The sequence below is a fragment of the Trichosurus vulpecula genome, chromosome 4, assembly GCF_011100635.1.
Source record: "Trichosurus vulpecula isolate mTriVul1 chromosome 4, mTriVul1.pri, whole genome shotgun sequence".
NCBI lineage: Eukaryota > Metazoa > Chordata > Mammalia > Diprotodontia > Phalangeridae > Trichosurus > Trichosurus vulpecula.
The window spans coordinates 441,519,319-441,533,135 of record NC_050576.1 but is presented as its reverse complement, the minus strand read 5'-3'; the positions used below and the strand labels follow the sequence as shown (position 1 = coordinate 441,533,135).

General features: G+C 54.5%; 1 protein-coding gene across 1 annotated transcript in view; it reads right to left on the bottom strand.

Annotated features, from left to right (window-relative positions):
* SMTNL2 (smoothelin like 2) overlaps nt 1–11,581 on the bottom strand; it is a 30,156-nt gene extending 18,575 nt beyond the window's left edge. Inside the window, exon 1 of the mRNA XM_036757132.1 lies at nt 11,186–11,581. Within this exon, the coding sequence (XP_036613027.1) occupies nt 11,186–11,581 (396 nt within the window). The remainder of the gene's footprint in view (nt 1–11,185) is intronic.
* Between the last annotated feature and the right edge of the window lie 2,236 nt (nt 11,582–13,817).

The following is a 13,817-nucleotide window of genomic DNA, read 5'->3' as shown; positions in this document are numbered from 1 at the left end:
CACATAACAGTGTTGGTATTCATGCCAGTGGCTCCTCTAACCCAACCCTCTCAGTTCAGAGAGGGCAGAGGCTTGCTCACAGTCCCCCAGCTGAGCTCAGAGCCAGGACTGGAAAGTTGCTCTCCTGATGCTGGGGAGGTTGGGCTGTTTCCACAGACATTGAGAAGGGCTGTGCCGGCCTCCTGCCCCAGGCAGTCCCTTCACAGACTCTGCCTAGGCTGGCTTTTCCACTCTTCCTGGAATGCCTCCCTCCTAGCTCAGGCCTGTCAAAATCTCCCAGGCCTTCTCCACGTGGCTATCTCTTTCTCAACAGATTGTCCACAGACAAGTTTGGGGGGCCCTGAAGCCTGGCCCTCCCCATCCCGGCACTGCCTGCCTGCCCAAGTCATCCAGGACTTCACTCTTGCCAGGCCTCAGAGTAACAAAGCCCCCTTGTCTTCACTCAGCTCCAGAGGAGGGGCAAGACCCTAACCCCAGGAGAATCCCATCATTGTCCTTCTGCCAAGAGCCTCCTGGGCCGTGCTCTCTGGGAGCCTTCCTCCCACCTGGGGATAGCTCACCTGGGCCGAGAAGCCCTAGTGTCCACAGAGCCCCAGCCAGGCCAGGTGCCCTGGTTCCCCAGGCTGCTGCCCCTGCTCCTGTTCCTCCTTTGAGGCCACCCAGTCTTCCCTCCCTTCCCTCCTCCGGAGGGTCAGGGACAGTCCAGTTCCCAAGTTTGCTGTCTGTCTCTGGGCTGGGGCTCTAGTAGGGTAGTTAACCCTAACCATTGGGTCACCTCATTTGGATTAGGTATCAGATGGAGGGGAGACAAGCTCTTGCAGCTGGAAGGCAGAGACCAGCCAGGTCAAGCTCCTCCCCACAAAGGGATCCCCACTGCCAAGGGGGCCTCCAGCCTTTCCACTAACACTACAGAAAGTAGGAAAACAAGTCAAAACCATGTGGCCAAGTGAGTCAAGGCGATGGAACTCAGCAGCTAAATGGCTTCAACAGAAGAATGGTCTAATCACACTGGAAGACTCCCCGTCAAAACCAAGCCCATTCCTGAACACTGCATCTGCCTGTCCACCCCCAAGCACCAGGGACCTCTAAAGAGCCCAGACTTCAGAGGATCCCAAGGGTAATGAGGAAGCGCCCCCCCCCCCCATTTCAGTGCCTGGGCCCTGGAAGGACTCCAGGCAAAAGGGGGCAGGGCAGGGAGGGGTCAGACCAGTGAGGAGGCCAACCCTGGCCTTGATCACTCCCAGGAGAGAGGCTAGGATAGGAAGCAGGAGCTCAGTATCACCCAGTGCTCCCCTCTTCTGACTCCCACAAGAGCCCCTTGGGGTAGGCACCATCCCCACTTACAGACAAAGGAACTGAGGGCCTACGCCTTACTCCTGGATGGTACCAGAGCTAGTGAGTGTCATGGGCCTCACCTCACCAAGCTACAAGTTGCCTCCCTGTAGGATGCTGGGGCTATGAGAATTCCTCGAGGTAAGGAGACCTCAGGCACTATAGGGCACAATGGAGCCCTGGCCTGAGAGTCAGGAGAGACAGTTTAGAAATCTCTCACTTTGAAAACTGGAACACTAATGTATTGTTGGTAGAGTTGTGAAGTAATACTAGCATTCTGGAGAACAATTTGGAACTATGCCCAAAGGGCTATAAAACTGTGCACACCCTTTGACCCAGCAATAACCACTTCTAGGTTATTGTGTCCCTAAGAGATCATAAAAACTGGAAAAGGGGCTAAATGTACAAAAATATTTACAGCAGCTTTTTGTGGTGGGCAAGAATTGGAAACTGAGGGGATGCCATCAATTGAGGAATGGGTAAACAAGTTATGGCATATAAACATAATGGAATAGTATTGTTCCACACTAAATGATAAACAGGCAGACTTCAGAGAAACCTAGAGACACTTATACGAACTGATGCTGAGTGAGGGGAGCAGAACCAGGAGAGCCCTGTACACAGTAAGCCACAGTGAGCGATGACTGACCTTGACAGACTTGGCTCTTCTCAGCAATGCAAGGACCTAAATCAACTCTGAAAGACTCATGGTAGAAAATGCTACCCACTTTTGGAGAAGTCTGCATGCAGATCAAAGCCGGCTATTTTCACTTTTTTTCTTTCTCATAGTTTTTCCCTTTTGCTCTGATTCTTCTTTTACAACATGACTAATGTGGAAATAGGTTTAATATGATTGCACGTGTATAACTTGGATCGGACTATATGCCATCTTGTGGAAGGGGGAAGGGAGGGAGGGAGAAAAATTTGGAACTCAAAATCTTACAAAAATGAATGCTGAAAACTATCTTTACATGTAATTGGAAAAAAAATAAAATACCATTAAGAGAGAAAAAAAGAAATCTCTCACTTCACCTGGCCAATCGGCAAAGTGACCAAAGACAGAAACAGGTTACATCAGGAGACCAGCACCCCAACAACCCTGATGGTATGGCTGTAGCCCAGCCTCTCTGGGAGCCATCTGCGGTGATATAGGAAAAGCCCCTCAGCTTCCCAGAGTCCTCCCCACTATTACAAGCCCAGGGGGTCAGCACCCCCAAACATTCACAGTGGCCCAGGATGCCTGCTCACCCCCCAGGGAAAGGCCAGACGAGTGGCAGACCATGACAGTGACGGAAGCTTGCCACTGTGGAAGGAACCATGATGGGGCAAACTCAGAAACACTCGAGAAGACTTACACTAACTGATGCAGAAAGAGAAGATGTCAAAGAGCATAATGATGGAAGCAGGAAGACTAAAACAGGCCGGGCTGATGGAGAGCAATGATGGCCAAGCTGAGCTCAGCACCGAGAAGCTCCCTCCCCTCACAGCAGAGCAGAGGTGGTGGGCCAGGGGTGTGGAATGGGGAGCACATTCTAGGACCCAAGGGCTAGCTTTGAGGAACTTCCAAGAAAATCTGTGTTATGAGAGGGCTCTCTGCCAGAAAAGGGGAGGGATGGATCTCCCCAAAGGCACCCGGGTGGGACTGGCTCTTGGTCCCAGAACCACCACTCACTCAGGTGACATTAGTCACTCTCATCCTCAGCTTCTCCATCTGGAAAATGGAGTAATCCCTGTCTGCCTCCCTCAGAGATTCACTGTAGAGACTGCAATAATGTGACGAATAATCACATCATTATTCAGAATATTCTCATTAATAATAGTTAATAAAAACCCACATTAATGGAAATGGAAGAACTTTGGGAAAGTAAAAGCCAGAGATCACAGTAGGCTGGCTTGTGGGAGCCTGGGACAGCTCTGGGAGGGGAGGGCACTTGGGGAATAACTGTCAAGAGTCTGGAAAGATTCCTCCATCCCTAGCTCTCCTCCCCGCCCCCCCACCATGGATTATCTAGGGCTGTCCTGGAGACGACTGTCTGGCCTCCAGAGTCTTACCTCCCCCAGCTCCTGCTCCCACACTTAGTACACGACACCAAGAGATTTCAGGAAGGAGGAGAAGCCCCCACCCCCATCCCCCAGGCCCCAGGGAGACAGAAGCTGGCCTCAAAGACCCTGTGCAGCCCCACCATCCCCTACCTGTCCAAAGAAGAGAGAAAGCACCCAGGAGAGGCAAATAGGCACACAACCCAGGGGGACAGCCTAAAATTCAAATAACTCCCCCTTTTTTTTAAAGCCAGGGCAGATTTTCCTCCTACAACCTGCCTGGGGCTTGTCTCTCCCTTCCACCTCAAGGGGAAGAGAAGCATTGTTGTGTCCCTGCATACAGTGGGTCTCTTACAGTAAGGAAGCAATTGTGTTTGATAACAATGCTGTTTTGCCTGAGCTTCAGCCAGGCTGTCCTGGTGGAAGGGCCAGCCAGCCCTGCAGGCACACACAGAGCCCAAGGCTGCTCTGAGTGGGGCTCCACCCCCCAACTCAGTCATCTTGATCCGTGGGGGGTTACAGGAAGTCACAGAGACCAGTTGGCTGCCACTAGGCCAGTCAACTTTGGGGCTGGGCTAGGCCATCCAGAGAGACCCAGCCTCCCTCCTAGAGAAGACTAGGGACTGCTGGGGAGACCTGGCAAAGCTTACTTGAGCCCATTAACTGGGGAATGGTGGAACAAATTCTGGTAGATGCATGTCATGGAATATCATTGGACTGTGAGTCATGCACAATAAAGGGGACAGTTTCAGAGGAAAGCAGAAAGATCCTTAAGAGCTGATGAAGAGAGAAGTGAGGAGTACCAGAACAGTGGATCCAAGAACACCATCATAAAGACAAACAACTTGGAAAGACCCAAGGACTCAGATCAATGACCAGCCCCAATTCCAAAGTACCAAAGGTCTTCAGGCCAACCATTCCTGATGGGGGCCAAGGGGTTCTGGCAGCCCACCCCCCACAGGGGCTGAGGGGCTCTGGGCACAGCCTGAGACACACACTAGGTGACACCACTAATGTGGGCAGCTTTTCGGCTTGATTGTGAATGCTTGTGACAAAGATTTTGATTTTCCTTTTTCTCCATGGAGAGAAAGTGAGAGGGACAAGGGGGGCTGAGGATAAAGGCCCAACAGACTGACTCTTGGACGACAGAGTGGCTTGGAACATGTGTGTGACCTGTTGAATTCCTTCTATCTCCCAAAGGAAAATGGGTTCTTCGCTAGGGAGCTGGCAGGCCCCTTTCTGTTCTCCTGTGCAGGAGAGCGTTCTCACCATAGTTGGCATTTGTTAACATGAGAATTAGGGAAGGGAACAAAGAAGCTCCACCGAGGCCAAGGAGGCCCAGAGCAGCAGTGCTGTTGGGTGCACATGTTCCAAGGCTCCCCATTCAGTGTGTGAGTTTCTAAGTCACAATGTTCACTCCTCCAAGCACACACCTACATGAACCACGCACAGACACAGACACTCCTGTGACCCCAAGTGCTCCCAGCTGGAGCCTTCCCCAGGATGCAGAAGACACTTAATCCCTCAGCCTGGGCCCCTTTCCTCAGGCCCAGGTTTTGAAAGACTTGATTTAAACCTTTCCCCAAAGTGGTTCACTTTGTTATAAAAATAACATGGCTGGCGGGGAAGGAGAGATAAGGCTGAGCCTGGCTTGTCTCACCAAAGAGACGTTCTGGAGGGGCTGGGGGCCCAGAGTTCACTAGTCTGTTCCTCTCTCAGCTAATGGGGTTTGCAGGTGGTCCCAGGTAACTCCTCTTAAGACCAGACCAGCCTCCTGGGCCCCTCCATAGTCAGGGGAAGCACCACCACCCATCCCCCGCCCCCCCCCCCCCCAGTGGAGCCACCCACAGGGCTGAGCGTGGATGGACAAAAATGCCTGGCCTTTCTCAGGCTCCTCTGGCTCTCTGCCAGATTAAGTTCTACCAGAGCAGAGAAGCTAGTGATGGCAGCAAGGCCAACCACCTCATTTTATAGGAGCAGTCTAAGACTCAGGGAAGGTGACTTACCCAAGGTCACGCAGGCAATAAATGCCATAGGCAGAATTTAAACCCAGGTTCTAACTTGAGAGCCAGGAGTCTCTCCAAGTGGAGTCCAGGCCCTGCAGCAAACTGTGGTGAGGGAGTGGGGGGCTGCACTTGCCCACAAGCTGCTTATTCTTAACCCCACAAATGTCCAGGCCAATTCTCTACCAGGACCTCAGTCATTTCTCAGGGAAGGTGCCTTCCACCTCATTATGGCTCCTGACCCCAAAAGTGCCCCTCATGGTGGCAGCTGGGGCTGCAGGCGGGGTCAGGGCAGGAGGAACAGTAAGGGGGAGGAGTCACCCTCCCATACTGGCCCCACCCCCAACAGACTCACAAGGCTGGGCCTAGAGCAGTGGAGCAGTGAAGCAGTAAATTGGGAGCCCAGCATCAACTTGGAGGCCTCCAAGGCCCACATGCCCAGGGTCCCAGGCCCCTCCTGCCTGGCAGTGGAACTGTGAAAAATCAGACAGAGGGGCTGATTCTGGCTAGCCAGGATGGGTCTCCCAAATCCTTTAGAAAGAGTCTCTTTTATCATACAAGTGGGAAAGGAACCCGTATGTACAAAAATATTTATAGCAGCTCTTCTTGTGGTGGCAAAGAATTGCAAATCAAGGGGATGCCCATCAATTGGAGAATGGCTAAATGAATTGTGGTATATGAATGTAATAGAATACTATTGTGCCATAAGAAATGGGGAAGATACGGATTTCATAATAACCTGGATTTATATGATCTGATGCTGAGTGAGGGGAGCCAGAACCAGGAGGTCATTATACACGATTACAGACACACGGCATCTGTAAGGACTAACTTTGACATTCTTAACTCTTCTCATCAAGGCATGGTTCAAAGAGAGCTCCAAAAGACTCATGATGGAAAAGGCTCTGCACATCCCAAGAAAGAATTATGGAGTTTGAATGCAGATGGAGGCAAACTTTTTGCTCTCTTTTTTTTCCTTCTTTTTTTGTTTTGTTTCTTCTTTCTCATGGTTCATTCCATTGGTTATAATTCTTCTTTACAACTGGACTATTATGGAAATAAGTTCTATGTGAAGGTACATATAAAATGTACATTGGATTACATGCTGTCTTGTGAGGTTGGGGGGGCCGAGGGGGAGGGAGAGAAAATTTGGAACCCAAAACCTGTGGAACTGAGTGTTGTAAACTTAAAATATAAAATAAATTTATTTAAAAAAAAGAAAGCGTCTCTTCACTGGACTCTATCATTTCCTCAAGTCACCATCCCCCTCCCTACCTTTTACCATTCCCCTTCCTACCTGTTCAGCCAAACTCCTAAGCACCCACCTAACCTTTATTCAATGACTTCTTTGGAACCCCACCCACCTCCCTACCTCCAATGGCCTTTTCTAGGACCCCCCCCTCCACACTGCCCCCCATTGGCTACCCCCTCCCCCCAAAAGAGTTGGAAGGACCCTCTGTGCCTGGAGTAGGAAGCAGACTTTCCTTGAAGGCCAACCATGGTAGGCACCCAACAAAGGTATCCAGAGAGAGAGATCGTGGCTTTCCACAGTTCTGATTTAAGCCTAAACCTTCCTCTTGTGGAGCTCCTGGTTCTTCCAAACCAGGCTGATCCTCATCTACAAGCAGGCTACCTTCCAGACACACAAGGCCCACCATCATGTCCTCTCTGCCTTCTCTTCTCCAGGAGAATTGGGCCTTTAGCTGCTGCTCCTGTGTCCAGGACTCAAGCTGGCCCCGGCTTGGCCCTCCTCACCTTGTCAGAGCCTTTCCTGGGCCCTCTCCTCTGGGTTCCAGAATAGCTCAGGCTCAGCTCTCCAACATGTAAGGGAGGGGTCCGGCCTCCCCCCTTCTCATTTTACCATACTTGACTGAATTCACTGCTGAAGCTGCCACTGCCCAATGGAAATGGAAATCCATGGCCCTCTTCACTGGATGGCCCCACCATCTCTCCCCCGGGGCGGGGGGGGGGGGGGGGGGGGGAGTGTGGGGGGGTGGTCCTCAGGCTCTCTTACACCCCTGCTGCCAAGCCCTGTGCATTGTCTCTCTACAACATTCTTCGCCGCCCCCACACCCCTTTACTCACATATTCAATGAGATACCCTAGTTTACTTATGGTAAGACAGGTCCCTGCCTTGTGGAGCTCAGGAAGCAGGGAGGAAAGAACCCGTATACAAGAAAAGCCCTTTTCAGGCGAGGTCTGAGAGGCAGAAGGTCACCCATTACCAATGGGGGAGGGGACGAATCAGGGAAGGATTTCTCAAAGGAATCCATTAAGAGACTGAACAAGGAGGGATGGGGGGGAGGCATTTGTGACCCAGGAATTAGGAGAAAGTGAATGAACCCATCAGGCTGGTATGGAGGGCGGACTGAAGCCAAGGAAGAGGGAAGAGGAGGACAGACTCTAGGACTGAGCCTTGAGAGGCCAGAAGAGAATTATGGGCCAAGAATAGAGTCAGAGCTGGCCAGGAGGAGCAGGAAAATAGGGAGAGAGGGTCCATCCCTGGGGCCAAAGGAAGAGAGCATCTAGGTGTAAGGAGTGAGTTGGATACTTGGCAGGTGTGGGCTCATGCAGTCTCCAAGCCCCCAAGTCCCCATCCAAGGCACTCCCCTGCTGACATGCAGGAAATCCCCCCATTTCCAGACTTTGTCTCCTTCACACTGGCGGTGGTCTGGCCAGGCTGGACTTTGGTTCCATCACAGGCAACAGCCCAGACCTAGCAGGTGCTCCCTCCTCATCTCTGAGGATCTGGATCTTCCCACTGGGCTCCCCACCCCCACACAGTTAGACAGCCCTACTAGAGTTACAGTTAACAGATAGCCTTCCAAAGGCAAGAAGTATGTCCCACCCCCCACCCAGACAAGCTCCGCAAGGGCAGGGGTTGCTTCCTTTATGGCCTCCAGTCCACAGCTTCCAGGGACCCACTAGACCATCGGAAGAAGTAAATTAAAGCAAATGGGCCCCCTTTGAAAGGGAAAGGTCAATTTTGCTTTTCGAAGGAGACACTGCACCTCCCCCACCCCCCAGGGCAAAGCTAACAACTTCAGACCGCTCCCAGACTCTAGCCTAGCCCCGGGGGGAGGCCCCTGGGGGATGCAAAAGAGACACTTGGAACTTGCGTCTGGATTCCTCGGGTGCCCTTCCACACCAGGCCCACCCCAGGGCCACCTCCATGCACAGCTCATGCCATATCTGGGCTTGAGAGGATGGTTGAGTGGCGCCTCACCTTCACATGCCCACTCAGGGGCCAGCCAACCCCAGCTCTACCTCCTGGGCATGGCTTTACTCTCCCTTCCCCACCTCCACTGGCCCATAAGCCCCAGGAGGGCAGGGTCTGTATAGTGCCTATTTTTGTTCAGGGAGTGGGGGTGGGGAGGGGAGTGGCAGGTGCCAGCAGGGAATACATGGCCCTAGTAGGAGATAAGACATGATATCCATGGGAAGCTCCACTCTGCTTCTAGGAGCCACCTCAATGGTGGTACCAAGCTACACTGGACAGGGAGGACAGTGGGAAGACAGGTCAGTCCCAAGCAGCCTCTGTTTCTTGTGCCAGTGCCCAGGGTGCTATGGAATCCACAAGACCCCCCCCCCATGTGGGAAAATTGACACCTCCGGTCAGTAGATGATAAACAAGCTCAGAAGAGGGGTGAGACTTAGCCAAGTCACCCCCAGGGGGCACCCCCAGGCCTGCCCTAGGGTCCTGCTTCCTCCTTCCTAGGCCACACAGCTGAGCCCTCTCAGGTCCCTTCTCAAATCTTCTTGTGGGCTAGAATCCAGAGACCCTGAGACTTAGCCCTTGGGGGGTTGGTGGTGGTGGTGAGGGTGGTACCCAAGAGAAGAAATGAAGGAGGAAGGGGGGCAGGGTGAGGGAGCCTGGTAGGAGCCACCTTAGAGAGAAGGAAGAATTGAGGGAGTGATCAAGAGGCCAGAAGACAGTCAGGCAGGATCAGGGAACTAGACACAGAGAGTTTGTGGCTTCTGGCCAAGTTGCTCCAAAAGCTTAGGCAGCTTTGCTGAGGAGGAAGGGAAAGGCCGTTCGAGGAAGCCCCCCTCAGCCTCGGTTCTGTCATCCTCCCCAGGACTTCCCCAGTGGGCAGCCTCCGAGGTCTGAAAGGTCTTACCAGGAGCGGGGCTCCCTGCTCTCCCGTCTTTATACTCTGGCTAGGGATCTGCTAATCCACCCAGACAGCCTGAGAACCAGGCTGGCTGCTTTCTCAAACTTGAATCATGCACCTGGACCTACCTACACAGAAGGGCATCTCGCCCTTCCGTGGAGTCTCAGAGTTAATCGGGGAGAACCAGGCCCCATTCCCCTCAGGATGCCTCAGTGAGGGCCCACTCTCTAAACCCCTAGAAGTCTGTGGTCCTTCTCCAAGCCCACCCCTATCCATTTGGAGGCCCTGCAGGGTCCATTCTCATAGTCCAGGGTCCCAAAGACCCTCTCCCCCTCAGGAGGAGGAGGGTGTGGAGAAGCCTCCCCAACAGATTCAAAACCTTGAAGCTGAGAAACAGGTGGACCCAGAGCTGGCCAATCCCAGCTGGGGCTCTCCTCCAAGGCCCCTCCCCCATTGCACTGATTCACACACACACACACACACACACACACACACACACACACCCCTCCAAGCCCCCTCCCCCACTGCTCTGATTCACACACACACCTCCAAACTCCCTCCCACACTGCTGTGATCGACACACACTCCTCCAAGCCCATTCCTCCATAGCTCTAAGACACAAAACACACACACACACACACACACCCCTGCAAGCCCCCTCCCCCACTGCTGATTCACACACACACACCCCTCTAAGCCCCCTCCTGCACTGCTCTAAGACAGATAGACAGACACACACCCCTCCAAGCCCCCTCCCCCACTGCTCTAAGACAAACACACACACCCCTCCACTGCTGATACTCTCTCTCACACACCCCTCCAAGCCCCCTCCCCCACTGCTCTAAAACGGACAGACACACACACACCTCCAAGCCCCCTCCCCCACTGCTTTGATATTCTCTCTCTCTGTCTCTCTCTGTCTCTCTCTGTCTCTCTCTCTCTCTCTCACACACACACACACACGCACACTCCTCCAAGCCCCCTCCCCCACTGCTCTGATATTCTCACACACACACATACGTACATACACACACGCCCTCTTCTCTGGCTTGCCGGGCTCACTTTTCCATACCACGCAGCCTTTCTCATCCTCTTCTCAAATAGAGGGCTCAGTCACCAGTGGCACGCGTGGCCTGGCCTCCAACAGCTGTCTCACTGCTCATCCGTCATTTTAACCCTCAGCAAGCAAGTAGCTAGGTCGTGTCATGCTTGCCAAGAAGCCACAGACCCCCACCCAAGACCAACACAGTGGCTGTAGGCCAGGATCCCAAAGCCCCGCCCAGCTCCTGGCCCAACTCGACCCTTTTGGCCAGAGATAAGACGCCGGGATCCCAAACCACATCCTGAGGGCTCTGATATAGAGCATGGAAGTCGGCCTTCCCCTACCCCAACCCCTGCCACGGAACAAACTAGGGAAAGTAAGGCAGGCCAGTGCCTCAGCGGGAGGAGCTGCATCTGGACCCAGAACACAGAAGCAGGAGGAACAGGTCGGGGTTCTAGAAGGGTAAATTTGAGGCTGGAGGTCATAAAGAAGCTCTCACACTAACCCCCTTAGAGCAGGCCCCAAAAAAGGAAATCCAACCTTGCAGGTCTGGGGTGGGCCCTTACTTTCCCCACCTGCAAGCTGCGCCCCGTTGGGACTGGGCCCTCACTCGCTCGCTCCCGTCCCGTCCCGCCTAGGAGGCGCTCACTCACCTGGCCACGGCCTGACAACGAGAACACGGCGTGGCTGGCAAAGCGCGGGGGCCCACGGGGACCCAGGGACGCCGGCTCGGCCCCAAGCTCGGGTCCGCCGCCCAGGGACAGGCCGGTGGCGCGCGCCAGCGCCTCCACGTGGCGCGCCAGTCGCCCCAGGTGGGCCCGCAGCCGCTCGTGTTCGCTCTCCAGCTCCGCCACAGTGCGCGCCAGGGGCCCAGCCAGACCCAGCGCCTCGGCCACTCGCAGCTCCACACCGCGTTGGAAGCGCGCCACGTCCGCGCGCAAAGCGCGCACCGCCTCGCGCAGCCCCGCCGGCGTCTCATCAGACTCGAACCCGAGCTCCGCCTCAGCGGCCCTTGCCCCAGCAGGCTTGTCCCCTGACCCGCTTTCCATGGTCTTGCCGCTCCGCGTTGGGCTCCGCGCAGGGCTTCACGTAGGGCGCTGTGTGGCGCCCCGGCTCTGCGGCCTTAATTTCAGGAGGGGGCCGCGGAGGTGGGGGGGGGGCCGGAGGAGGGGAGGGGGAGGGGGAGGGGGAGGAGGGGAGGAGCCGCCCCGGGGGAAAAAGGGAGGGGGGAGAGGCGAGGGGGAGGGGGAAAGCTGACCAGGCCAGGGGGGGGTGGGGACCAAGAACAGCCTGGGGCGGGCTCTGCGAAACTCGCCGGGGTCCCCCTCCTGTTGGGCAGGAAAGCTGGGAGGAGAGCGAGCCAAGGTGCAGAGACCGGGTGGGCTCTCTTATCCAGCCCACTGGGGCCAGCACAGCCAAAGTCAACAGACCTTATCGCTCCCTGGGAGGGAAGGAGGGAGGGAGAAAGCGGGCCGACTAGGGGAGGGGACTGGGGAAGAGGGGGGAAGGGTCCCTCCTGGTCCCCTCGGGCTACCCCACCCCCGACCAGCTGCGGGAGGGGTGGGGTAGTAAAACACAACTACCCTCCTTGGGGCTTCCTACTGGGAAGGAAGTGAGGGGAGGATCCGGGCCCCCTTCTCACCCCAGCCGAGCTTTCCTGGCTCAGACCCCCACCCCCACCCCGGCTACAGAAGCGGGCAGGTGCAGGGGGGCGGAACAGGGAGGAGGGACTGACTGAGAACCACTGTGGGCGGGGGCCTGAAGTCTGATCCCCGCATACTCTGCTGCTGACCATCAAGCTCCCCACCACCCAACTCGGCCACGGCTTTTTACCTCGGAGACATTTTGTACAGAGATACACACCACTCACTGCAGTCCGTACTCTCTCTCTCTCTCTCTCTCTCTCTCTCTGTCTGTCTCACACACACACACACACACTTGGACTGCCACTGGAAATCCAAGTCGGTGGAGATTTGGAAAGTAGCACCACCAGTCCTCGGAACTCTGCCCTGCCCGATGGGGGCCATAGCCTGGACCCAAGAGCCGTGGAGGTGATGTTTAAGCCCATGGCTATTGATAAGATCCAGTGAGAGAGGAGGTAAAGAAGGGAGGACCGAGGACAGAGCCCTGGGAGACACCCCTGCAGGCTGCTGGACCCTGTAGAGAGGCAGCCAGAGAGGCAGAAGGAGAACCAGGAGAGAACAAGGTCCTAGAAAGCTCAGAATGAAAGTGTTCAGGAGGGCTGGTCCGCACTATCAGGGGCTGTGGAGACGACCAGGAGAAAGATTGAGGACGCGGGTGGGATTTGGAGACCTAGGAGAGGGAGAGTTGGGCTTAGTCAGAAGCTAGTGTAGCTTACAGTTTTACAGAACAAATCCTTTCCTGAAGGGGATTTGTTTTATGAAGTTTTGGATTCAGTCAGAGGGCTTCACTTGAGGACCCAGAGGGCTACATGTGGCCTCAAGGCTGCAGGTCCTCCTTCCCCGCCCCCCATCCCGTTAAGTCGTTTGCCCAGGGTCATACACTAGTAAGTGTCTGCGGCTGGATTTGAGATCATGTCTGTCCTTTCTCTAAGCCAAGTGCTGGGGCCCGTTGCCCCACCCCCTCTCTTACCCTTGTACCTAACCCGGCCCCACACCTGTTACACTGCGCCTCCTGCCCACTGCCAGATGACATCTTATCACCAGCTCCTATGCTATACCAGGTCTCCTAGCTCTGTTACATTGTATGACCCAGAGCCTATCGGGCGTTACACTGTATCACTTCTCTGTTACACAGCCCGCGGCTTGTGTTAGGTTACATTGTATCACCCAGTGCCTTTGCCCCCCTGGGCTATGTAGCCTAGCTGTTACATTGTGTCACCCAGTGCCTTTGCCCCCCTGGGCTATGTAGCCTAGCTGTTACATTGTGTCACCCAGTGCCTTTGCCCCCTGGGCTATGTAGCCTAGCTGTTACATTGTGTCACCCGGTGCCTTTCAGCCTCCGTTGTGTTACACTCTAACACCTATTTCTATTACATTGTATCACCCAGCTTCTTTCCATGTTATCTCAGCTTTCCTCCTCCAGGTTATATTGTATCACCCAGCTCCTGCTCAGTGTTACACTATTACACCCCTCACATCCCCAAAAGTTCCTCCCAGGTTCTAAGAATGAGAAAATGCAAACAAGATGAAATATAATGCAAATCCAATATAATGCAAGTCCAGTCCCATGCTTGATTTGATGAATAAAGACTAGGAGCATAGGACAGAGATGCTAGAAGAAAAGTTCTGTGGGGAAACAGAG